Here is a 26,200-nt window from a genome sequence, read left to right as displayed (position 1 = left end):
ATTGGGAAGGACCTCTCCGAGCTGTTCGATACCAGACAAGGCGACTTCCCATCGTTCGACTTCTTCAATCTACTTTTGGAGGTGTAGATCTGAATAGTAAATCTTCTATAAGAGTATTATATTGATCCAGAATGGATTAGGGAGCGACGCAAATGGGTCTGATAGTGAACGAGGGCAAGACGAAATATCCTCTGTCATCAAATAAACAGTTGTCGCACTGCCAATAAAAAAAGGAGAAGAAGACTATATCTCGTCAAATAAAAAAGTTGTCCGTACAAAGGCTTAATTTTAACTGGCCAGTTTGTTTGGGAGCTATATAGTATGCTATAGTGGTCCGATATCGGCGGTTCTGACAAATGAGCACCTTCTTGAGTAGAAAAGAAATTGCGCAAAATTTCAGATAGATATCTCTTAAACTGAGGGACTATTCCACGTATATACAGTCGGACAGAGGAACATGACTAAATCCACTCGGCGCGCCACGCTGACCAGCTATCCAACGTTTCCTTGTGAATATTACAAATATGGTGACAAAACAATAAACTCTGTTCAGGGTATAAAAATCGCTAAAAAGGTGAGTAACAAAAATAAACAATAAATTATGAAGCTGCTACATATAGCCAATTGTCTGTACATATAAAGCGTGCCGCAGCGCGGAATTATGACGCAGTTGCGCACACGCCCAGCCAGGCAGCAGCAACACAATATAACCTCCTGCAAGTATATACATACCTATTTATTTAAGTATATATTTTGCGTATAATTTCAGCAAAGCGTGGGAAGTCGCCACACTGGCATTTATATTTGTTGCTATATGCGTCTATATGTGCTTGACTTTTGTATTGCTGTTGATGCTGGTGACTTAAGTGGCCCCTGGAGCTTTATTTTTCCGAGTTTCAAATACACTCGAGCTCATATTGCCAAGTGGTATGTGTACAATTCAATCCGCATTTCTTCTACAGCGCTTCTCAAATTGCAAATACGCTCTAAATTCAGCTTAATGTAATCCACACCAAAGCTTAGCTTAGAGGCGCGCTTTAACAATAGCCAAATGGGTGTACGCTGTAGTTTTATGGTATTATGGTTGTTAAACTCGCGTATACTAGCACCAGCTGCGTGTTGCAAGCGACTGCCACAGTGCGAAGCCCTGATTGTGACAATGACAGTGACAGTGACACTGAGCGTATGACAATAGTTTTGTTGCAGAGCTTGGATTGCAAGCGATACGACATTGGATATATGTACATAGATTTGTGCATGAGACATATCTATCTACATTTGTGGCAATAGTTGCTGCTCCACTTGCACCCACTCGCAACTGTGGAGCAGATCGAGTAGTTCTAGCATAAAATTGCAAATTAACCCTTATTTGACTAAAATGCTTAAAATCAGTAAGATATTGAATATAGAAGGTAAGTACTCTGAATTAATTTGAAGGGTCCAAAAGATTATTGTCTCTTGGAATAATGCCGCCAAACATAATGGCTCGAGAACTGAAGCAGATCTATGATAAAATCAAAATTATAGGCAGGAAGCTGACAATAGCAGAGCGTAAGGAGGATAGACAAGTAAGTATACAGAAATGGCAAAATCGTCACAACAGCAAAGGGAAGATGAACGCAGTGATTTATCGGAAATGTAGTACTAGCATGGGTGAAAGGAAAGCACGCCAAGAAAGTTTTACATGACGCAGTTTCTAATAAGACACAAATGTTTCAGAGAGTACCTGCATAGGTATAGTCATGACAATGGAGTTACTTGCTCTTTCTGTGGTAGCAGTAATGAAAATGCGGATCATATATTTTTCTACTACTCCGGGGCAGGATCAAAAGATGGAAGTGGCCATTCGAATAACACCTGAAAATATAGTGCCTTGTTTGCTGCATACGAGACAAGTTTGGTATACCATGGAGACGACGACAGCTCTGATACTGCAAGAGCTGAAAAGAGCCGAAAAACAAAGAAGCAGTAAAGCTAGAGCCGCGTATAGCGAGCTAATGACGTGAACCAATAGGCTAAACTGGCTCTGCGATGTAATGCTTAGCGGCGGTCCCGCAGTGTCTTTCCATAAAGCTACAGAAGACGGAGTTAAGGGTTTAGCATATTGATAGTTCAATATATTGATTAGGCGAATGAGGTGCATCATTAGCGAGCAGTACGAATCGTGCATACTGCATACCACTAAGTATCAGTAACTATAGCGGATTCTCCCTTCGGAAAAAACAAAAAAAAGGAGCTAAACATTGCACAATTGGAACCATTTAAATAAGGCTGGTTAAAAAAGACCGATTTTCCATTTCTGAAGCGGTTGGTTACGGCTGACGAAAAATTGGTTAGTTACGAAAACGTCAAGCAAAACCGGTCTTGGTCGAAAAGCGGTGAATCGGCGCGAACAGAGGCCGCGGCTGTATTGACGGTCATGAAAATTTTGTTATGTGCTTGGTGGGGTTTGCTGTGAATCATTTTCTAAGGGCTGTGTTCAAGCACTTAGTTTGGACCTGTACTGTCAACAATTGGACCATTTGAAGGAAAATTAATTTGATAAAATCAACTGTCCCGCAGATTTGCCAATAGGGAGAAAGTTTTCTATGCGAGTGGTATTATGAATTTTCCTTTACAATGGTGACAAGTTCTCGAACATTGCGGTACTCAAAATCTCTTTGAAAATTTCGCGACATTTTTTTTTTCAAATAGTTCTAATCGAAAAAAATCGTTAGTCCAAGTCTCTAAGGATTGCATCTGAAGGACATGTATAAAATTTCATGAAGATCGTTGAGCAGTTCACAAAAAATCATGCCAACCGACTTCAAAAACACGGTTTCGAGAAAAACGCGTTTAAAGACGAGGAACTAGCAAGCCTCGAGCGCACAAGTTCTCAAGGCTGTAACTCCGAAACTATTACTCGGATCAACTTGAAAATTTAGGACAATATTCTAGAGGTTAGAGCTTGATAAGACAACACCTTAATCACATCAGATAAGTAGGCTTCTCCAGCTGTTGTAGTCTATGAGAACGCGGCATAAATTTAAAGACTTGTCGCTGAAATCTGCGATAAGACCACATTTCTCTATAAGGTTGTGGATAAATGTGTATTGATTACTTATATGGTTTCGTTGCCTTCCTGGACATCCATCGATACCTGTGCGTTCGCAAGATCATTCTGACCCAACATAAATTTTAAAAGAAGCAACGAGTTTTTCCAGCAAAATATTTTTTTCTTAATTGTAGGTGGTCATTGTGGTGTCCACGTGACAAAGCAGAAGCTGCTTGGAAGAAGTTGTGGTAGAAACCTCTCATCGCTTTCTTACTGTTAGTTCCACAATTTCGGTATCAAAGTTAATAATAAAACGATTCTTTTACAAATGGCTCAAACAACTCACGACTTCCGGTCTTACACCAAGTATCCTCTGAGTAGCCAAAAAAAAAAAATACATTTGAAGGCGAGCTAAAGTGAGAAGGCGAAAAATCCTCTTCTAAGGTTTATGCGCTGGGTTTGGGATCCACCAATGAATAGGAACAAAAGCTCTCGGAAGAGGAACCCCCTTTTAATGATGACCACGGTAAACGAATTAAGGAAAGTCCTCTCACGACGAACAAAAACCAAACTCTATAAGTCACTCATTATTCCCGTCCTTGATAAAGTTTTAAAAATGTTTGTAATAAAAAAAATATATGGTGCAGAGGAATGGACGATGATAAAATCGGATGAGTCGACATTACGAGTTTTCGAAAGAAAGATTCTGCGAAAGATAATATGGTTCTTTGCGCGTTGGCCACGGCGAATACCGCATTCGATTGAACGATGAGCTTTATGATATATACGACGGCATTGAACATAGTTCAGCAACGTATGGACGAAAACACTCTAGTTCTGAAAGTATTCAACTCAATACCCGCCGGGGGAAGCAGAGGAAGAGGAAGGCTTTCATTCCGTTGGAAAGACCAGATGGAGAAGGACCTGGCTTCGCTTGGAATTTGCGAAACCCAGATTAAGCTTTGTAAAAGTTTTCGATGCATCATCTGTTTTATGCGGATATGAAGATCCTACTAGGAAATGGCCTATACTTAGTTCATATACATTATAATGAATGATGGTGTATTGTGTCACAATCACAACACATTTTAAGGGGTTACCAGAGGTTACGGGAGCCGATTTTTTTATTGTCTTATTAAATTCTACAACGCCTTTAGGATATTGTTCTAAATTTTGTTCATCCGATAATTAGTTTTGCCATTTTCAGTTTTAACTCAAACAGAATTATTGAAAAAGGGCTGTTTTTTGAACCAGGAAATCCTCTTTAACCCTTTAAAATATATCTAACACTCTCGCAGCTGAGTTACGTATTAACGGCTGTTTGTTGGTTTCACATTCCTACAGGGGTTTTCAGTGTTATTACAAAAATTTTATTGCACACAAATGAGGACTTGCATAGATCTGGATTAGTTTTGAATTGCACATACAAAGTGTACTGGAATGTTGCCTATCACTTCAGCCTCTACACATACATTTCAAAACATATGAACATATACAAGTATAAGTGTATAACGTCAAACTCGTAAGTAATATAGCATATGTACATACCTTCGCAATCGCCATGCATGATGGGAATGTCGCCGCGCTGCTCAACCTCAATCGGAATGCGTTCCTCCTCGTGATGTTTATCGTTGGAATCGTTGCTGAACCAATTGCGTACATCGCGTTTCTTATTCTTCTCTGTGTGGCATACAAATCATAAAGGAAAGTGATCGATGAACTAATGCAAATCAGTACAATGAAAAATTGCCTCCAACATAAGTGGCAGACGCATGCGCATAGCAAGCAAAACCAAATAAAATACATATGTAAACAAATGACAATTGAAATTTGTTGCACCTACCCGCCACCTGCGTACGCATCATGTGCACTTTATTGCGCTTGTGCACGCCCTTTTGGCAATTGGTGCGTTGCAGCGCCGGCTCGAGTTGTCCATCAAAGTACAGTGGATATTTGCGTTCCCTGAACTGTCAAATAGAAAATGATAAATAAATTTATATATGCTGTACTCCTCAACCCCTCACACTCTATCTCCCTCTCCCTTAAATATAAAACTAAACCGCCACTCACCAGTTTTATAACCGGATCTGTGTCCATCTGTGCATAGAGCTCGGTCAAACTGACATCTAATTCATGCGTCGAGCTCTCCTTGCAATCCACCAACATAGCGATGCGATTCTTATGGAAATGCAATGCCAGCGAACGTATTGTGCTGGTCTCATTCGTATTGGGCAATTCGAAGTGTTTCGATACAGTGGCACCGTTGGCCGTTACATCCAAGGTGACACGTTGATTCATGCGATCGAGGAAAAAGGATAATTTATGTTTTAGTGTTGGGAAATCGATCATAAAAAGTGCTTCTATGGATATGTGTAGTTTGCGACGCGGCCTGCAAAGAAGTGCAAAAAACGTTAAATTTGTCTGGAGCACTTGCAATGGCTTCGCTCTTCTGCATACACCTACCGTATGTGTCGCATTGATATGACACAATCACCCTTCTTTATGTGCTGCTCCAGCTCGGTGGAGGCCACTAAAATGAGATATTTTTGAAATTGAGCATTTTTAGGTTATACTCGTACACGTGCTTGACAAACCTGGATCAAGTGAGAGAGAATTCACGCTGCTCACAGCCAAAACGGCTGCTATCGTTAGTAGATACAGCCAGTTCATGGTTTGATGTTGGTGGATCAAGCAATTATTTCTTAAAAATCAGATTTAACCTATAAAGTAATAAAAATAACGAATATTTTAGATTAAATTCCGTTTTTTAAGCTATAGGGGTTCGATTGGGTAGATGTGTTGGGATTATAGTTTTTTCTTGAACAATAATTCATCTCAAATTTCGTGAAGATATCTCCTCGAAAAAGTTTAACATACAAGGACTTGACTTTTATTGGTCTGTTTGTATGACAGCGTTATTCTATAGTAGTCCGTCAACGACGGTTTTCAAATGCTAAAGTAGTAGTTCACGTATATACAAACAACCGACTCAGATCGTTACACTGATCATTAATATATATAGTTTAGAGCTCTTGGTCATCGACTAATTGACTAACTGGATTAACCAAAAAAATATTGTGCGCTGATTACCCTGGATGTGAAGAATGCATTCAACTATGCTAAATGGACAAACATATTCGAAGTCCTATACGAAATACGCGCCCCTCATTACCCTCGCTGATATACAAGATCGTCCTTATTTCAAATGGAGTACCACAAGGTCCAGTACTAGGCCCCTAAATCTGCATAGACTCACAGCAATAAAAGTAAAAAGTGCTTCCGAACTATATCCAGCGAATCAGCTGAAGTACTAGCTAGTATGCCACCCATAGACATCCAGAGAGATGAGTTCTGAGATATCAGCGCCAATTTCAAAAATAAAAAAAAACAGAGAGGAGAGAAAGAAGATCAAAATTATATGGCAGCAATGGTAGCAACCGATGGTGGACCCACAGACTTCATCCTGACATCCCTCTATCTCCTCGGTTTCTAAACATAAAGGAAATGTTAGAAACTACACTAGGCGGTAGTTTAACGGTGGAAAATTTGGCTGTTCTAATATGCCAGTCTTCTGATAAATGGAAGGCTGTTTGCAAAGCGACAACTTCCATCATGACTAAATTAAGATAGTTACAGCAGAATAGGTGCCAGTCCGTCCGCGCTATAGAGGAGAGGTAAAATGACTTGTCACTCCCACGAAGTAATATCTGGTGGTTCCGTGGAATAGTCTTGAGTTGGGAGTAGTTTAGGTTTAGTGGATTAAAATTCCGCGTTCCAGCTTTCGATGCTTTCCCCTACTATAAAGACACTTTGCAGTATTTAGTCTCAATGTTACGACTACTCGAATAATATTAAACGGGTAATATTCACCAAAAACGGATATTCGAATGATCGGTTTTCAAGTTATTCGGATAATTTTAAGAGCCTTAATATAGATTAAATTAATTAATGAATTTCAGGAAAGATGGAAGTAATTTTCTTGGAAATATTACGTATAGGATAATGGGTGGTAAGACCATATCTGGTAACATCAGTTTGTTCCTCAACTGATAAACTATCTATGTATACTATATTTGCAGATGTCGTTCATTTGCTTTGGTCGTATGATTAAGAGATTGACGGGGGGATTGACAATGACCGGCAGCCCAAAAAGTCATGGTGGAACTTACGCCTCTCTCCCCTCTCTACCTAGTAATGGATTGTATATATATATAATCGAATCTGATGGCTCGAAAATGGAGGATGGAGTTGCTGCGTGAATATACTGTCCAGATATAGGCATAAGGTAACCTCTTAAGTTGCTGGAGCACTGCAGTATATTTCAAGCTGAGGTCTTTGCTATTGCGAAAGCAACGGAGCTGGCCTCTAGAAAGCCAAGCAGCAATCAAAGCTGTAACCTCGTACTGCATATCGGCATAAGAGTCTTGGGAAGCAACTTCAGTTACACTGGGCGCCAGATCACAAAGGCATCGAGGGCAACGAAATAATGGACGAGATTGCCAAGAATAGTGTGCGGGTAACATCCGAAAACGTGATAAAGATTGAGAAGACTGCTGGAGATGTTTAGAGCAGGACACCAGGGAAACATTGGATTTCTAGTGCATTTGTCCTGCATTGGCAAGACTACGCTGTAGGCATCTGGGGTCCCCACGGTAGGAGGTATCGATATTGAGGCCGCAGAGTCTGTTAAAATTCGCGTCAAGCGCAGGCATCCTAAAGGAGAACTACTTCTCCTGAACATAGGACCTGAACTCCATTTGGTATCGCAAAGGACCAAAACTGGTCTATGCGTGGTTTATTGCCTAACAGTTTAACCTAACCTATCTACAGTTCTCTTCATTATACCATAAATAAATTTAAATATTAAACTTCGGTTGGGTATATCCAGCTGAAATATGATATATAAAATTTCATACTTCAACTCCTTAAAAATTTATGTTTAGGAATATACTCGTATGTAAGTCATAAGCTCGCTGGATTAAAACTTTTATAAAAATGTTTATACATTTTTGTAAATTGTGTTCGCATTAAAAAAAAACTTTTTTTTTTCTAGCATACCCAAACACTTCTTAATAAGAATGTTATTTATGTATTTTCGCTTATTACTCATATTTGCTCCACTTCATAATTCCGAAAGTGATCGCAAGCCAATTTTCACTTATGTTTTTTACATCTGTGTTGCGACAACAAACTTAAGCCTATGGCCCATATACATATTAATATTAAGTCTATGACACAGTTTTCTTAATCAATCAAAATGCCGCAGTGATTAAAATATTATCAAAGTATCGTTTATAACCATAGCACACATACACACATACTTATAAACATAGCTACATATGAACATTTCAAATTGTCCACTGCAATTTGTCCACTGGCTGCCGCCGACAGTACCAGCACCAACAGCAGCGCGACAGTAGACATAAACTGTCAAGAGACGCCAGTGTGGGTGATCGCCATTAGACATTTATGCCGATCTCGATCTTTTATTTTTAGGTAGTTTATGTCTTTATTGCGTCAATCAAACGATTTAAGTGATTTAAGCTGTCGCCGCAAGAAGATCTGTTGCCTGCACTATTTTGATTTTATTATTTGAATCTTAGTTGGCGTTGCGTGGAGTGTAGGCTTATTTATATTCGTATTTTTTTTTCGTTTTTAATCCCTATGCGTACATCTGTGGTATCTAAGTACTTGCTTGACAAGACCTTGAAATTGTATTTTATCATTGAATTGTCTATTTTTTTTATTATTTTCTCAGGAAGCTTCTATTTACACGCCGATTGATTTCAATGATTTATTTTTCTTTTTATTCAGAACACTGGAAGAAATCCTTTAATTTAGTGACTGTTAATGCGATTTGAAACCCTTCCATCAAAGTGGATTACCCAAAAGTTTTAGAAGAAGATGTAAACAGCAGCATGTGATGTGTAAGCAAGTGCTGATGTGTTTATTCTATTATGAACGGTACCTGTTGCATGAAATCTGAAATCTCTTGATAATCTGAAATCTTTAGATAATAAGCAAGACCAAAAAATATAAGGATTCATGAAATATATTTTCCCAGGCAACTTTTTATTACATTTATTTTTCTGTGCGTAATTTTTGCAGCCCTGACCTTAAGTAGCTACCATAGATGTTAGGTAAGCCAAAAGCTCTGAAAAAGAGCAAAGTTTGAAAACTTATACTAAGAGTAAGGAAAAAGGAATTGAACTTATTTCTTCTAAGTATTACTTGTATTTATCATGTGTTTAGAAGTATAATAATATGTTTATTGACATTTTGAAAAAAAAATCACCTTTTTCTCATTTAACTCATTTAAGGTTAAGCTTCAGCGCAGCTGGATCCTAACGTTTCGACAGAACAGCGAATTGAGCACAGGGGGGCCTTTAAACAATAACCAAGAATTCGAGTTTTAGAAAATTCTAAATTGGCCTAAACGCTTAAAAAACATCAACTTTTTAACAGATGTTCCAAATTGTCAATCGATATTATATTGTTGCTTATCCTAGTTTGTTTCTTCTTTGATACTTTAATACTATCACCGTGGGTCAGTCTGGGTTAAAAACACAAAACTTTACCAGTTCCTTCTATCATTTGTGAGGTCACACCTGTTATACATTCCAGTGCAGACAGATCGCTATGCACTTGGTTCTTCCATAAGATGTCTGAGCGTCCTTGCTTTCGTTGTCCTCTCATGTGTCTCAAAAGGAAGAAGATTTTCGTTGAGGCATCATTCATTATTCGTTATTTTTAACCGTATCGCTTTAGAGCTCATACAGTTCGTTGTTCCATCTTCTTCGATATTCATTGCTCAAGCGGACAGTTCCAAAGAACTTGTAGAGAACAATTCTCTCGAATACTCCAAGTGCTTTGATATCTCGATTCCTCATCGTCCATGTTTCTGCGCCGACGGGACGGGGACAGGGATGACGAGTAACTTATAGAACGTAATTTTTGTTCCTCGAGAGAGGGATCTGTTTCTTAACTGGCTATCGATACCAAAGTGGCACTTTTTGGCAATAATTATTCTGCGCTTTACCTCCAGGCTTAGATTGTTGGTGGAACTCATGCTGACGCTGAGATATACAAAGTCCTTAACATTTTGAAATTTACAGCTGCCAACGGGGACGTGGTTCCCAAAATGTTAGTACGCTTTGTGTGTGGCATCCAGATACTTTATCTCGTTCATCACAAGACCAACCTCTTTCGCTTCTTTTATTAGGCTGGAAAAGTCTATGATATCAATGTCTTCTGCATACCACATGACATTATACTTGTACTTTTAGATTAGACAGCGCCACTGCGGTTCATATTAGCGGCGAATATCATTCCAGTATTATATTGTAGAGAAGGCGCGAGAGAGAATTACACTGTCTAAAATATCGTGTGGTATCGAACGTATTTGTGGGGTGTTCAAAGTTATTTTGCATAACCGTTTGAGTTACGCAGGGATACCAATTTTAGCTGGCGTCGAATAGCCAGTTCTTCTTAGGTCTGTTGAAAGCAACTTTGAAATCGACAAAAAAACTGATGCGGTTTTACTGTCTTGTACTGATTTGTCAAGGATTACATTTTGCATGTCGATCTGTTTGTTGAGGATCTACTCCAGATTTAACGTGTTGTCAAAATCTTGTCTATAGGCTGCAATTATACATGCTTATCAAATTTAACTCAAACTTAAAAAAAAATTTCATATATCTTTATATATAAAAATTGTCACGTTGTTTGTCCGCGATGGCTCCAGGTTGACTTCAACCGAAGTAAAACAAGTGTGTCCAGTTCAACAACGTATTTTAAAACAATTTTTATAATACATTCAAAGTTCCATTAAATGGACGCCAAACTCTATTAACTGGATAGAAAGGCTGGTACCAAACATTGAGAAAGCAGCATTAATATACCTTTATTTTTTTCAAATGAAATTTATTTGTATTAACATATTCAAAATTAAACCGCAAGTACAATCCCTTTGATTCTTAATACCTGTATTTTCACTTTATTGAATAGTTTATTATATGAATAATGGTGTAAAATGTATACCATGTCAACGCGTGGCTGGATCCTCTATTTAAATATATAAATCTTTACTACAGCCTTTAAATAGTCTTTAGTGGCTTTATCGAAATTTCGGTTATTTTACGTTTTGGCTCATTTTTAGAGCCTTTGATGAACTCAAACTTCTCAAAAATCCAGCAGCTTTTTGGGAGAAAAATTTGTCGAAGATTTCAAATGGATATTCAATATCTCGATAAGCAAACAAACAAGAAAAGTAGAAATAAGCAAATAATTGGGTTACTATTTCAGAGAAGCATAAATCATTATTCTTTTATGAATATTTTTGCCCCAAATACTGTTTGTAAAATGCCGCAGCAAGAAAAAAATCAATAACGTTTTTAAACCCGATAATAAAAAGTCGAAAAACATGATTTGTGTACTCATCCAAACATTTCTGCAAAAATATATATATTTTTTTTTATTTTTTTAACAATTTTTCTGTCTAACATCAAATCCTTGTGTAAGCTCCCACGCCATTTGCGCTAAAACCGCAAAATTATCAAAATAATACTAAACTTATTTGCCATGAAGTGTTAAGCTTATAATTATATAGGGATTGACAGTCATAAATTTGCGATTTGCGCAACACTTCCGTTTTACGCGCCAAATAGTAATAAGTAGCCAAGAGCTAATGTAAGGCAAATACGAATCTAGCGAGTATATACACTTAAGTGTGAACCCTTTGGCGCTAGAAGCCGCTGACACTCATTTATTCGATACAAAACGCTGTCAATTTTATTTTTTTGGCATTAATACATACATACATACATACATACTATACACCTATACTATAAAAGAATAATCACAACAACAAAAAATATTATTACACTCATTCCAATATTAACAATTCCTTGCTCTTTGACTTGTTTAGAACTCGCATACGGGCATTTCTACTTGCTGTCTATGTGCGCATGCGCATATGTGTGTTTGTGTGTAAAACCGCAGCTTAGCAATTCACGCGGAAATACCTTTAAGCGCCTACGCATAGATTTCAAATCGAATTCGTTAGATAAACAGCAGCGAAAAGAGTCATAGTAGAAAAAAATAACAACAACAACCAAATACAATGCAAAAACAACAAGTTAGGTGGTGAAAACAGCATCAACCGCACATACAAACTTACACCGTAGTTAACCTTTTATGGCCAGGCACACTCACAGCAAGTGAACGCGCTTAGAAAGCAACGCAAGCGCGTAAGGTAAACAAACCTCACATAATCGATGTGTGCTTATTGATGTGGGTGTGTGTGTGCGAATACATATGAATTTGTGAATCTACATATGTGTCTAAGCGAAGATAGGCAGTTGAGTTTTTATATGCCCGTTTTTGCTTAAAATTAATGTCTTTTTAAAAATGCAAATTAATGCGTGAATATTTATACAAATTTATTTTAAATGCGAAAATAAATATTCACAAGATAATCAATTTACCATAATTGGCAATAGAAAGGCGATAAAGCAATCAATTTTGTAGACAAAAAGAATAACAGCAGGTCCAAAAACGTAAGAAAGCGAGGACTCAAGAAGTGTGAAACACTTTGAGATGCCACAATTGTAAAATGTGACCACGGCTTTTGTTCTTCTTGTTGTTTTTGTAGCGGCAGAAACCCACGATAAACAGTACTTGTTATAAGACGAAGTTATGGACGAAACGCGACAAGTTTCGTTACCAATTTCCTCTTATAAGAATGACCTTGATTGGTTTCAATTAATAATTTCGGTATATGGGTACTATGAGAAGACCGATATTTGTTTTTTGAACCGAAAATCATATCATGTAATTTATCAAACATTATTGACATTTTTAAACTCTGATACTAACGGGTGATACAAGTAGAGGTAGTTTTTTCAATGGCCTTTTTTGACATGTTATTTTTGTTCAGTCTTTTTTGGCATTTTATCATGGAAAGGCTTACGCCTGAATAACGTTTACAAATCCTTCAGCTTTATTTCGAAAATTCACGTTCGGTAAAGAATGTGTTTCGCGCGCTTTGCAGAACTTATGGTCAACATAATCGGCCTACTGAGCGTACTATTCGCAGCACCATCACCCATCTTGAGACCCAGCATTCCTTATTGGATAATATTCGACAGAATAGACCACGGCCAGCACGCAGTGAAGAAAATATAGCAGCCGTAGCTGAGAGCAACTCGCCATTCGCAGCAACTCCTCGGATTAACGAACGACTTGGCGCATTTTACGTCGAGACCTTAAATTGAAAGCGTTTAAAATACAGCTTTTGCAAAAACTGAAGTCGCTCGATCAGCCTAAGCGATCTCGGCGACATTTGGTTTTAAGAAGACAGCGCCACTTCCCACACATCGCATCAATCAATGCATTTATTGAGAGAACACTTCGTTGAGTAGATTATTTCACCTTTTGGTCCGGTCGATTGGCTACCAAGATCGTGTGATATCACACTGTTTGACTTTTTCCTTTAGGGATGTGTAAAGTCTAAAGTCTATGCGTACAATCCCGCTTCGATACAAGCCTTGGAGCAAAACATCACGCGTGTAATTCGTCAGTTACCAGTCGAAATGCTTAAACGAGTCATCGAAAATTGGTCTCAACATACGGACCATCTGAGACATAGCTACGACCAACAATTGAAAGAGATAATCTTCAAAAAATAAATGCCAAAGAATGTTTTTTCGACTCAAATAGTGATCAAAATCTAAATTGAAAATCTCGAGCGGTGTAAATATAATAGATCATAGAGCAAAGGACAGCAAGAATAAGATACAAGTGTCTAGACCGAGAGAATTGTTATAGCATGGTTAACTACTCTTGACGTATGTAATGTGACTGTTTCTGATAACCTCATTCATGAATACAAAACAATTGTTGAATCTCTTACACATATGCCCATATAAAGTTATTTTTATATATATGTAATATAAAAAATACGTGTCACGTTGTTTGTCCGTGATGGACTCCTAAACTACTGAACCCATTTTAGTAAAATTTAGCACACTGTGTCCAGTTCGAACCAACTTAGAAGATAGGATAGCAAAACCAGTACATAATTAAAAAATACTCTATTAAATGGACGCTCTATTAAGCGGACATCTCCATTAACCATGCACATTGTTGATATTTATTAAGTACAATCTATTAAGCAACATTGAGAAAGCAGCCTTAAATTCGTTATTTTTTCTAATGAATTTTATTTGTATGAACATATTCAAAACTAAACCTCAAGTACAATCCCTTGGATTCTTATACCGATAAAAACGTGTTCGTCTTTATTCGTAAATAAAATTTTCACTGTATTGAATAGTTTATTAAGGATATATGAATAATAGTATAAAATGTATACCACAGCAACGCGTGGCCGGATCCCCTAGTGTTATTATATAATTGTAATATGCTAAAATATTATATTATGCTTTTACACTAACAAAATGTACAGCGAATTTGCAATTGCAAATATGCAAGAGCATTTGCACTAGATTCTGAATTGCCCTATCATACCGCATGATTAATTTTTCCCACTTGTCAAATACAGAAAATTGAGAGGAATCTTCAACAAGCCAATGAATGAACTAGAGTAGGTGCTCAAAACATAAAAAAATATTTAAAAAAAATTATTTATGCTTCACCAAATCTATCAATCAAGGTTTATGCATCAATAAAATACTTCCTGTCTTTTTGTAAATCATTTAGATTAAAGCTATCATTTACATACATGTAAGCATCTAAGAACTACAATTATCTGTAGCTTCTGCACATTAATAAACATAAAAAGCAACCTTCAGTGCCTACACTCGTAATAATTATATATGTATATGTGTATGCACGGCTGTAAACAATCAAAGCTGTAATAAAAAGTAATTTATAAAACTTTTGCCATCATCCAAACAAACAAATACGCTACATAAATATTGATAATAATAATATATTTTGAGCAAGGTCAAGATCTGTTACAGATTTCGATTAAATGTAATGCTGTATGTAAGAAATAACTTTTATATATTTATACATAATATATGTACTCATATCATACATATGTGTGTATCTTGAAGAAAAATATAAAATATGTACCATATAATTAAATCAGGAAAAATAATTAAATTTTGCGATGAGGTCTTCCCAAAGGGTGTTCATAATAAAATACTATTTTTAGAGTAATTATTTCATGTAACCACCATGCCACCATTCGGCCATCTAAATGACACACATGTGGCATGAAAGTTAAAGATTTATACGTCAACTCGTTCTTAAAGCAAATTAAAGTTCCTTGTAATACACCGAAAGACTTGAAGAGTGGCCAATCGAACGACAACTGGTATAAAGCACATATACTGCTTTAAAATGTATTGAGGTAACCGATTAATTTTTTGACTCTAGTTTTACAGCTATAAAGAGGCCAATTAAGTTGCGAATTTGTCTCAAATAAATATAAAATCTATAAATTCGACCAGAGATACATTTGTCTTTATTTGGCCATTGGTTATATCCACTTGTAATTTTTGTTTTTATTTAAGAGGCAAATTATATACATATATGTATATAAAAATAGTGTACTTATAGTATATATTTACTAAACTTTAATAATCGATAACTCAGTTTTAAAAAATTTGAATTCCCTTGATCCGGTAGCCATTTTCAAGAGGGCCTTCGAAAACACATCCGGCGGTGAGAAAGTTTTGCTACTTAAAATTAAGTAAAATCAAAAAACAAAAATTATATTATTACTACGAGTACAAATAAATAAAGGTATGGATCGAAAAAATTTAATTTTTGACAAAATTTAGTTTTGACTAAATGACTTTTTCCCAAAAACGCCGTTTTTTGCGAAAGAATTTATTCTTCTGAGAGGCTGAAAAAATTTAATTTCTTATTAACAAGAAAAAACGTTGACTTCGTTTGCACTGAAGCCTTAATACCTTTCACATATACAAAATATTCCTTACAAGAAATTGATTTTGATCGGTCAGTTTGTATGACAGCTATATGCTATAGTGGGCCGACATGAATGGCACTTTGGGTAAAAACAATGTGTGCAAAATTTCAACTCGATATCTCAAAAACTGAGTTACTAGTTCGCGTATATATTGATAGACGGACTTGGCTAAAACGACTCAACTCGTTATGTTGATCATATACATTGTATCAAAAAATTCCCCGAATAAATGTTATTTCAAAAAAATTTATTTTTGTAAAGTTGGTAGGACTGACCTTAATTACTATGCCAAATATGAGCGGGATCTGTTAGCTGCTTAAGTCGGTACACCTCAGTAGTGCGTAACATTTTTTACAATAGATAAAAATATCGAACAAAGAATTCGTCTCAAATTTCGTTGGCGAATGTTAGAAAAGGCTTACGGTTATTCAGTTTTATCAAAAATACAGACGGTCAAGAGATCGTTGAAGACATGCCCCGTTCTGGACGACCTTCGACCTCTTCAACTGATAAAAAATATTAAACATGAAGGATGTGGTGCTTAAAAGTCGTCAGGCAAGTGTTAGGAGATCGACATTCCTCGCGATTCTGTTCGAATGATTTGGTGGATAATTTGGGTATTAAACCCGTTTTTGCTTGACTCGTCCCGATAAAGCTGAATTTTTTTAAAAAAGGGTACCATAAACAGGTCTCTTTGGACAGGATTGATCATGCGATTTCTGATCCCACATTCATGGAGAGCATTATAATTGCTGATGAGACATAAATATATGAGTTTGACGTGCAAACAAGTCAACAATTCTACAAGATTCGCTGAAGGAGCTGAAGGCCATCCCAAAAAGTGCTTATAAAAAATGTTGCGAAGACTGGAAAAATCGTTGGCATAAGTGTATTATGTCTGGCGGGGATTACTTTGAAGGCGACAAAACAAAATATTAATGAATAATTAAATATTCTGCGTTTTAATTGCAATTTTCGGGTACTTTTTTAACACAATCTACGTAAATATTTTATATGGTCTCATACGTTCCTTCTGGATGTTACAATTCTTATTCCTGGGGGCGGTTACAATAACCTAAAAATTTCTTACAAATGCTTTCAGAGAAACTATTTTCTAATTTTCGAAGAATATTTTCAAATAAGTGTAAATTCGATATAAATGCAAATAAATTAATTAATTCAACTGGATATAAGCCCTTGAGAGCTTGGTAAATTTTTTGTTTCTTGAAACATTTTAACCTTAATTTCTTACTTTTATGATTTCTTCAGACGAAAATAGTGTGCCTTAAATAGCCTATATCTTCTTTCTTATTTTATACAGTCTTCCATATAATTCATACGTGTATTCAATATCTGTTGGATTTGCATGTAAATAAGTAGCAAAATTTTGCACTGACAAGATGCGAAATAACTTGAGGCGAAAAATGTATTTCAGAAATATAACATATTTAAAATTTTTGTTAGAAACTTTCTAGCACAGTTGTATACATATCAATATTATTTGTCTATAAAAATCTATAAACCACATAATCACATTAGAATAAACAAATAAGGTGTATGTTTGTTTCCATTTTGCCAGCTAATTTTCAACAAAACAAAACACATAAAACCAACAAACAAAATTAAGTCCAAAGCAATTTAATCACGATATTTTACATACGAATTGAGTGCAAACTCGCACAAAATGCGCGCATAAGCTACTCGTAAAATATCAAATTATCCAAATAAGCATTTTTAATCGTTTTAATTAAAATGACTTGACTGTGGCAGAGAGCAGCTATTTAATTCAGCGCCCACAAGCGATTAATAAGTGGTTTGTATACAACATTTGCCATAGAAATATGATTCAAAGCGCCACACGAAGATCTAGTGAGATATATGTATGCTCACAAACATAACTACTTTTATACATATGAATGTATAAATATGTTATATTGTATAGAATGCTGTAATAGAGTAAACCAATTGGAAACAGTTGCGTAACTAGTGTTTCTGGGGCTGGTTGCTGGTACTACATACATACACATGTAATCTAAAAAGAAACTCAATTTTCGTTAATGGAAGGTGATCACTTTTAAGGTGTTATATCCACTTTTGAATAAAACAAATATATATTTGCTTACTTATACATATATCAAATGAACTTAAATTTGAAAGCATTCTCCGAAAATTTGCGGAAACCCTATAGAGAGAATGTAAAAGAGCATATACAATATTGTTCCAACAAATTGATTAATAGATTTAGCCATGTTTCCGAACTAATCCCCTAGTTCTTGAGATCTCGATCCGAAATTTCACACACGTCCTTTTCTTCCCAAGTAACTGTTCATTTATCGAAACTACTAAAGTATAACATCTATGGAGCTACTATACAAACTGACCAATCAAAATAAAGTCCTTGTATGGAAAACTTTTTTATTTGATAAGATATCTTCCCGAATGAGTTACTGTCGAAGACATTGATACAATCTTCGAACATATTGTTTAGTTAAGACCACACACTTAAAATTGCTCGGAATCTAGTTTGAAGTCAATACCGCTAATAGTTTCGGAGATATGATCGGATTTGTAAGAGTTTTTTGAGTGGAATCATCTCCAAAAATCTTAAACACGTCATTCTGAAACCATGTTTTCAGAGTCGGTGAGGAAAACCTCTTGACCAAACGATTTCAAATTATCTTTCTTAGATATATTTGTCAGGTAATGATCGAAGAAATAAGATTTTTATAACTCGATTTTTTAAGCTTTTGTATAATAATTATAATAATAATATAAAATAAAAATGTTGACCAGTCTTTCGATGTTTACCTGTAGTTATATAGTTTAGTATTTTTTTTCCTTATTTTTGGTATATTTACATATTTGAGAAAAATTTAAGACGAAAAAATAAGTCTTTTTTTCGGAGGCTCTCCGTGAGATCGGCTACTGGATAGGTTATGTTAGATTAAGAGGTCAATCCTAAAAGGTATCTTATTTGGACGGCTAATAACGCCAAGTCTTTGTGGTTCAAGCGAACCCAATTTTTTTCGAAATGAAGTCCCGATTATTAAGATGTATAAAATTAGGTAAATAAACTTTATGTTTTTTTTATTAAGGGGTTACATGCGTTTACGGGTTTCAAAAAATCGCAATTTTTTATTGTCTTATCCGATCTTCATGAAATTGTGCACTTGGATAAATTTGAAAAAAATGTCGCGAAATTTTCACTGAAATTTAAATTTTTTTTGTAAAAATATCTGCCAAAAATCAAATTTTCAGTTTTATTTTTTTTTTTCTTCGTCCAAGTTCTAAGTTAAGGTTTTATCTAAAACACGTATTTTTTCACTTTAGATGATCATGTAAGAAGTTATCCTGCTAACGCGGGCGTATCTTTTTTCCGAGAGGTCATCGGAACTGGCGTCACAAAGGCCGAGTTTAAAATATTTGTTTTCCAAAAAATTCAGAGTTTCTTTGTGAATAGAGTATGCGTGTAACAATAAAAAATTCTAAGAAGATATTTAATTTTTTAGCTGGCTGTTTTTTACCTGATGAAACCCATGTAACCCCTTAAAACCTCTTCAAAAAAGAAACATACGAAAAAATCGTTTTTCTAACGTTTTTTAATAAAAAAGAAGTACCGTGACACAAAACTAAATTCTTAATAGACTTGATAAAGCTGAACCCTATTTTTTAACACTTTTTTCAATTTTTAAGCATTTTATTTTAAGAAGTTATTGAAAACTAATCGAAAATTTTGATCCAAATAATATTTTTAGAACTCAACTTAATTTAGAAGCATTTTGAAAAATAGGTGGTATCTATCCTATTGTCGTGACTAGTTTGTGCTCTGAAATATGTATGTTTAAAAAGCCATTAAAAAAGGCTTAGAGGCAAATGAAAAGCTTAAATAACATTTAACCTCGAATTAAAATTGAAATGCTTTCATTTATTTATGATTAAGAATACTACAAGTTTATTACTTATATTTGAAGTATTTTAATAATAAAAGTTTCATTTTTTTTTCAAAACCAAACTATACTTAAAAAATATTCTTTCTAAGACAAAATATTTTTACAGATATATCAATAGAATTTTCAAACTACCCCCACTGTATAGAGTAGTAGTTGATTGTGAGTTTATTTAAAAATTATAAATATTCACCAAGTTATAAAAATATATAGTATTACTATAACTAAATGATCAAGCATGTGTTGCGAACGCCATTAAGGCGGCTTGAAACTTTGAAGTTCGCATACATGCACATCCTCGAACACGTCGTTGTGTATAAATATGTGGATATTAGGGTGCGTTCATATATATTTAATATGCATGAATTAGCATACAATTACCGCTAAGGCACATAAATTTCACAAAAGACAGATTACACTTGTTTACAATTTGCATACATTTGCTGACAGCAAATTATTGCTACAAAAGAATTTTAAATTCCATTTTAAAAGTAGATTAAAGTAAATTAAAGAAATATAATAAATGCTAAAATCTAAAATGATATGTTCATTAGATACATGTTGATTTGATTTGAATTAGTGTATCAATTATGCGTTTTAGAAGGTAAAACGACAGTATCGAATTGGTATAATAGTTATGTAAATAAAATTATATTGGATTCCCCTTCTCTTTTCTTATGAATTCTAAAGTTTCCCGCAGATTTTTTAAGATAAATCCATATTAAATTTTGTGTAGATAATTTTTCAAATAATTTTTTGTTTCCATCTAAGAACTTTATTTTGTTATGTTAGTTTGTATGGCAGCTATATGCTAGAGTGCTCTGATCTAAGCAATATATTTGGATAGTAATCTGTTGTCTTTTTTAATAACCCATGCCAAATTTCGTGTAGATAACTGGTCAAATAAAAAAGTTTTCCATACAAGGAATCGATTTTGAACAGACAGTTTATATGGGGGCTACATGCTATAGTAGGCCGAACTGAAAACTTTGTTCGGAGATTGTATGTATGTAGTATTTCCTTGATTAATAATTTGTACGAAATTTTGTGAAAAAATCTTGTCAAAAAGTTTTACTTGCAAGAACTTTGATTTGAATCGGCCAGTTTGTATGGCGGCTATATGCTAGAGTGGCCCGGTATCGAACGGTTCCGACAAATGAACGGCTCCTTGAAGAGAAAAGGACGTGTGCAAAATTTGAGCTCGATATCTCTAAAACTCAGGACTTAGTTCGTAAGTGTTCAAGTAAGGGGATAATAAACAGGTTCCATGGCTAAATAGATACAGCTCATCACACTGCTATACAGGGTTATTATCGTTGTTAAAAATTTCGTGGTAGACTTAAAATACCGTTTTCGGGGCATACAAATACAAATAAAATAGAAGAAACCCCAAGCATCTATCACTTTTTAATAGGAGGTTGGAGTCATGTGTAGAAGTTAACGCAAGTGAGGAAAGTTCTCTGATTGCCATTCACTTGGTAGTGGCCAGAAACGATTCTTTTACATATGACTCTAGCAGCTCACGGCTTCCGGTCCTAGACCAAGAACATCCGTTTGAAGGTGAGCTAAAGTGAGAAGGCGAACCATCTCAACCCAGAGTTGTGGGGGCTCAATGAAAAGGAAACAACAGTCTCGGACGAAAGAAACCCGTTTAATATGAATAGATTATCTTTTATAGGTCTAGAGTTAGTCAAACAGATAAAAAGTACCGTTAAGGGGTAGTCAACAAAACGAAATGAATTTAGAGGATTTAAATTTATGTATCAAGGAGCATTTAAATCAATAGTTCAAAACTCTCAGATATCAGTTTCATATAAAGGAGAACTCCGACTTATTTCAGGCTATATTGAGATTTACATATCAAGGAGCATTTTAGTCTATAGTCCAAAACTCCCAAATACCTGTTTCATGTAAAGAGACCTCCGACTTCTTCCAGGCTACATAAATATTTTGAGATTTATATATCAAGGAGGATTTAAATCCATAGTCCAAAACCCAGACAGACCAGTAGCGTACAAAGGAGACCGCCGACTTTTACCAGTGTATAATTAGTAAACACACCCACTTCACTGTCCTCCATTTACTATTATAAATACTTCTTAGCTATATTATTACTGTAAAGCTTCCTCACCCTTTGCAGATTTTAGCAAAAACGCTCCACAATTATTGATGTGCTTCAAATAAATATTTATTTGTTTAACAATAAATCTTCACTGTGAACACATAAACGTTTTCTCTAATGGCAATTTTATATCTTTCCACCGATCTGCAATGAGCGCCACCTTTTCACCGGATAGACACTTTTCGCCGAAATCGAAACAATCAACACTTCAAAGCGATTTTAATGACATTCGCACTTTCGTTTATTTTGATTGGTCCTTCACCTTGAACACATACACACACATGTAGGCAACACGCGATCACTCGTTAAGAATACCACTTAGAATTAATTCCTTTTCGATTTACTCGTAATCTCGTACATGTACTCGTAGTAAGCGTAAAGACAAACCGTTGCGGTCAACGTATCAACGTGGACTGGTTGAGCTGTAGATCGCTAAGAGGCAACAAAGTTCTTAATTTTACTGCCGTACGATCTGCAGCCAACCAAGTCAGCGCAAAGAGAAGTTAGCCAGGCCAATAAGCATGCTCTTGCCCACGCTAGATACACGTAAAAATATTGTTGGTTTGTACGCTTGTGTGCTCTGACTTGCCTACTCATGGCATTACCTGCTGAGTGGCTAAGTGAGTGCTCGGCATCGCTCGCTTGTTCGCAACGCCGCATCGTTGGTAATTTAAATCGAGCGAAACGTATCACTGGCGCATTGTTGCTGCTGCTGTGAGTGGTGGCAAGCAACACGATCACCTCAACAGCAGTGGCAGCGGCAGCAACGGCAATACAAAACCAGCGGAAAGTGAGTTGCTGCTAGTAATACTCGTGGTATAACGCCCACGTAGAAGTGTTTTGCTGCTTACGGTTGCTTACGATTTTGTTGCATGCGCTATTAGATGGCAGCACAAATGGCATGCACTTCGAAATATTTATGATATGTTTGTATCACTTTCAAGCGCCACTATTCACATTGGGATTTGCTTTAAAATACTAGCTTTGATTCGTACCAAATTATTTCGCTTTCTATTGTACTGATGGAAGGCACTCACTTACTGCAACTTTGTCTGAATTTTGGTGTATGATGTTGCAGTTTCTGGGAATGTTTCAGAATTGACAATACCTCCAGGTTCTTTGCGCTTAAACAAATTCAAATACCATAGAACGGTGAACTTCTTCTTCAAACGCATTCTAAATATCGGTCGTACTTTTATGATCTATAGATTAGGTTAGGTTAATCTGGTGGGCCAATAAGCCACACATAGACCAGTTTGGTCCTTAGCGATACCAGATGGAGTTCACTTGCTAAGTCCAAGTAGTCATCGTTTAGGATGCTCGCGCTTGGTGAGAATTTTAACAGACTCTACGGTCTCATTGTCGATACCTCCTCTAGTATATCATACTACGAGAACCGCAGATGCTTAAAGCGTAGTCTTGTCAATGCGGGTCAAGTACACAAGAGACTCCATTGTTTCCCTGGAGCCCTGCTCTAGACATTTCCTGCAGTCTTCCCGATCCATCAGGCCCATCTTGCGAGCGCGTATCGCCACCAGACAGGGACCAGTTAGTATTCCCATCACGTTCGTACAGTCTCTTTTATCGAGTGCCATAGGAATTTTGTGTACTTCCGATCTACCGTTTTGCTCATGACTTTTTCAGTTTAGCTCTCAGGTAGCTCGTTCCATCAGGTTTTGATTTTCTTCTCCATGCTTCTGTCGAGATCGTCGTATAGACAGTGCATGTGTTTCCCAATGTTGACCGCGTTTTTTGATTGTTAGCCGTACACTATTCTTTGCAATCTCGTTTACTATTTCATAGCCATCGATGCCTTTCTAGTCTGGCACCCAGTAAAAGTGAAGCCTTGCAACATTGCTACCCAAGACACTTCTGGTCAATGTCCGATACGAGGTTACTGACTTAATTGTTGCTTGGCTGTCTTCGTAGATGTTGACTTTGGAATTGCCTGCAGGTATATTAGAGGTCAGTTCCACTGCTTTCGCAATAACAAAAACAGCAGTTTGAAATATACTGCTGTGGTTCGGCAACTTAAAAGATTGCCTTATGCCTATGTTATTGTAGCTATAAAGCTAAGCTCTACAAAGTGGTCTACCGTTGAAAAATAGCTTCTTCTCGAATTGGTCGTTTGAATTTGCTGAATACCCACAAGTTACGCGGAGCTAAATTAGGCGAATACGGCGATTGCGGCACGATATAGGTTGGATTTTTAACGAAAAACTAACGAAGAATCAATGCAGTTTACGACGATGCATTATTGTGGTGTAAAAATCAAGAATTGTCGGCCCATAGTTCCGGCTTCTAACACTCAAAAAGTATTCCTTGTTACAGTTTGGCCAGTCAGCAGGAGTTCGGAGTACAACACACTTCAATAATCGTCACCTTTGCCACAATATTCGGCCGAAAGATCGTCTGTTTCCGGGTCGTAAGCAAGATTCATCTCCGGTAATAATACGTTTCCTGGTAGTCGGAGAGTATTGTTTCACAGACGTTAACGCGACGCTGTTTGCCAAAAAAAGTTGAGAGATTTTGGAACCCATCGTGCTTACACTTTTCTTAAGACCAAATGATATTTCAAAATGGTTTTCACTGATCCCTCCGATATTCCAACGATACCTGTATAATCTCTGACTCTTAATCGCCAATTCTCAAGGACCAATTCCTTTATTTCATAGACGTATTCAGCTTCAGTTGATGTTGGTGGCCGTCCTGGACGTGGTTTGTTGTCAAGGCGTTCTCGACCTCTTTAAATAACTTGTATCAATCAAGAACACTTGTTCGGGACAAACAGTTATCACTCAAGTACCAATTAAGTTTGTCACGAAGTTTGTAACATAGAAGAAAACGTCGGAGACCCTTAAAGTATATATATAAATGATCAGTTGTTGAGCAGAGTCGATTTAGTCACGTCCGTCTGTCCGTCTGTCTGCGTATATACGAACTAGTCCCTCAGTTTTTAAGATATCGTTTTGAAATTTTGCCAACGTCATTTTCGCTCATTTGTCGGAACTGCCGATATCGGACCACTATAACATATAGCTGCCATACAAACTGAACGATCGGAATCAAGTTCTTGTATGGAAAACTTTCACATTTGACAATGTATCTTCACCAAATTTGGTATAGATTCTTTTCTAAGGCAACAATGTAATCTCCGAAGAAATTGATCGGATCGGTTAACTATAGCATATAGCTACCATACAAACTGAACACTTAGTTACTAAAAGAAATGCACCTGTGAAGGGTATATTAGCTTCGGTGCAGCCGAAGTTAATTTTTGTTTTTGTTTCAATCTGAATGTTTTGGCACCAGAAATTAGATTCCGAACACAAAATTTAATGGAACTTCTTTGTTTAATAATTTCAAACTTCGTAAAAATTGTCGAATGCACTTTTATGTACTTTAGAAAGATAAGCGTATATTAAACACTAATGGTTCTCTTGATGTGACATTTGGTGCAGATGTCACTAACAGTCATACAAGTACAAACCACTAACGAGGAATGGGTTTAAATTAAAAAGTCTTTAAATTTTTTGTCCGCAATAGTATAATATTATTGTGTCATTTATATACCTAATTACATAAGTATATGCTAACAACATACATTATATGTAATTATATGTACATATGTAATACCAGTTACAGGCCCTCAGGATAAATGCTGTTAACCAATTGGAAAAAAATTAACTAAGAAATTATAAACTTCATTTCAATTTGATTGGAAATAACTTAATATCATTATTTTTTTTTGTTGTATATTTTTTCCAAAATTTATTATGAATAAATTAAATTAAGTTCAAGCTTAAACTACTACAAACGCCAGCAAAACAGCTACTATTACAAAAACACATGCAAACATACGTCTTAACACTAGATAATTAGCATAACTCAGTAGGCATCTTCAGCATATCCAACCATAACGGATAGGTGTGTATATAATTTACTTAACCCACAACTAGCATACAATATAATTAAGTTTGAGCAAAAGTATAATCAGCGGGCAATATAAAAGAGACCCTCCGCAATATATGCAGACACATACTCAAATGCTACTTGTATGTGTGATCTAACGGGCGACAGACAGCTTCGATTAAAAATTCCTTATGTTTTTATATTGAAGGTACAAAATAACTTAA

The 26,200-nt window shown here is 36.0% G+C and overlaps 2 protein-coding genes across 2 annotated transcripts in view; both read right to left on the bottom strand.

Annotated features, from left to right (window-relative positions):
- LOC126752842 (uncharacterized) overlaps positions 1-22,495 on the bottom strand; it is a 40,489-nt gene extending 17,994 nt beyond the window's left edge. Inside the window, exons 1-6 of the mRNA XM_050463837.1 lie at positions 22,074-22,495; positions 5,629-5,754; positions 5,498-5,564; positions 5,105-5,423; positions 4,878-5,001; positions 4,583-4,714 (exon numbers count right to left, since the gene is read on the bottom strand). Of these exons, the coding sequence (XP_050319794.1) occupies positions 4,583-4,714; positions 4,878-5,001; positions 5,105-5,423; positions 5,498-5,564; positions 5,629-5,704 (718 nt within the window). The 5' untranslated portion in view covers positions 5,705-5,754; positions 22,074-22,495. The remainder of the gene's footprint in view (positions 1-4,582; positions 4,715-4,877; positions 5,002-5,104; positions 5,424-5,497; positions 5,565-5,628; positions 5,755-22,073) is intronic.
- LOC126753746 (adipokinetic hormone/corazonin-related peptide receptor variant I) overlaps positions 15,221-26,200 on the bottom strand; it is a 28,564-nt gene continuing 17,584 nt past the window's right edge. Inside the window, exon 9 of the mRNA XM_050465414.1 lies at positions 15,221-15,256. Coding sequence (XP_050321371.1) covers positions 15,221-15,256 — 36 coding nt within the window. The remainder of the gene's footprint in view (positions 15,257-26,200) is intronic.

Source organism: Bactrocera neohumeralis, chromosome 3 (genome assembly GCF_024586455.1).
Source record: "Bactrocera neohumeralis isolate Rockhampton chromosome 3, APGP_CSIRO_Bneo_wtdbg2-racon-allhic-juicebox.fasta_v2, whole genome shotgun sequence".
NCBI classification, from domain to species: domain Eukaryota; kingdom Metazoa; phylum Arthropoda; class Insecta; order Diptera; family Tephritidae; genus Bactrocera; species Bactrocera neohumeralis.
The sequence above is the reverse complement of the archived record's forward strand: the minus strand, read 5'-3'. Positions and strand labels throughout refer to the sequence as shown.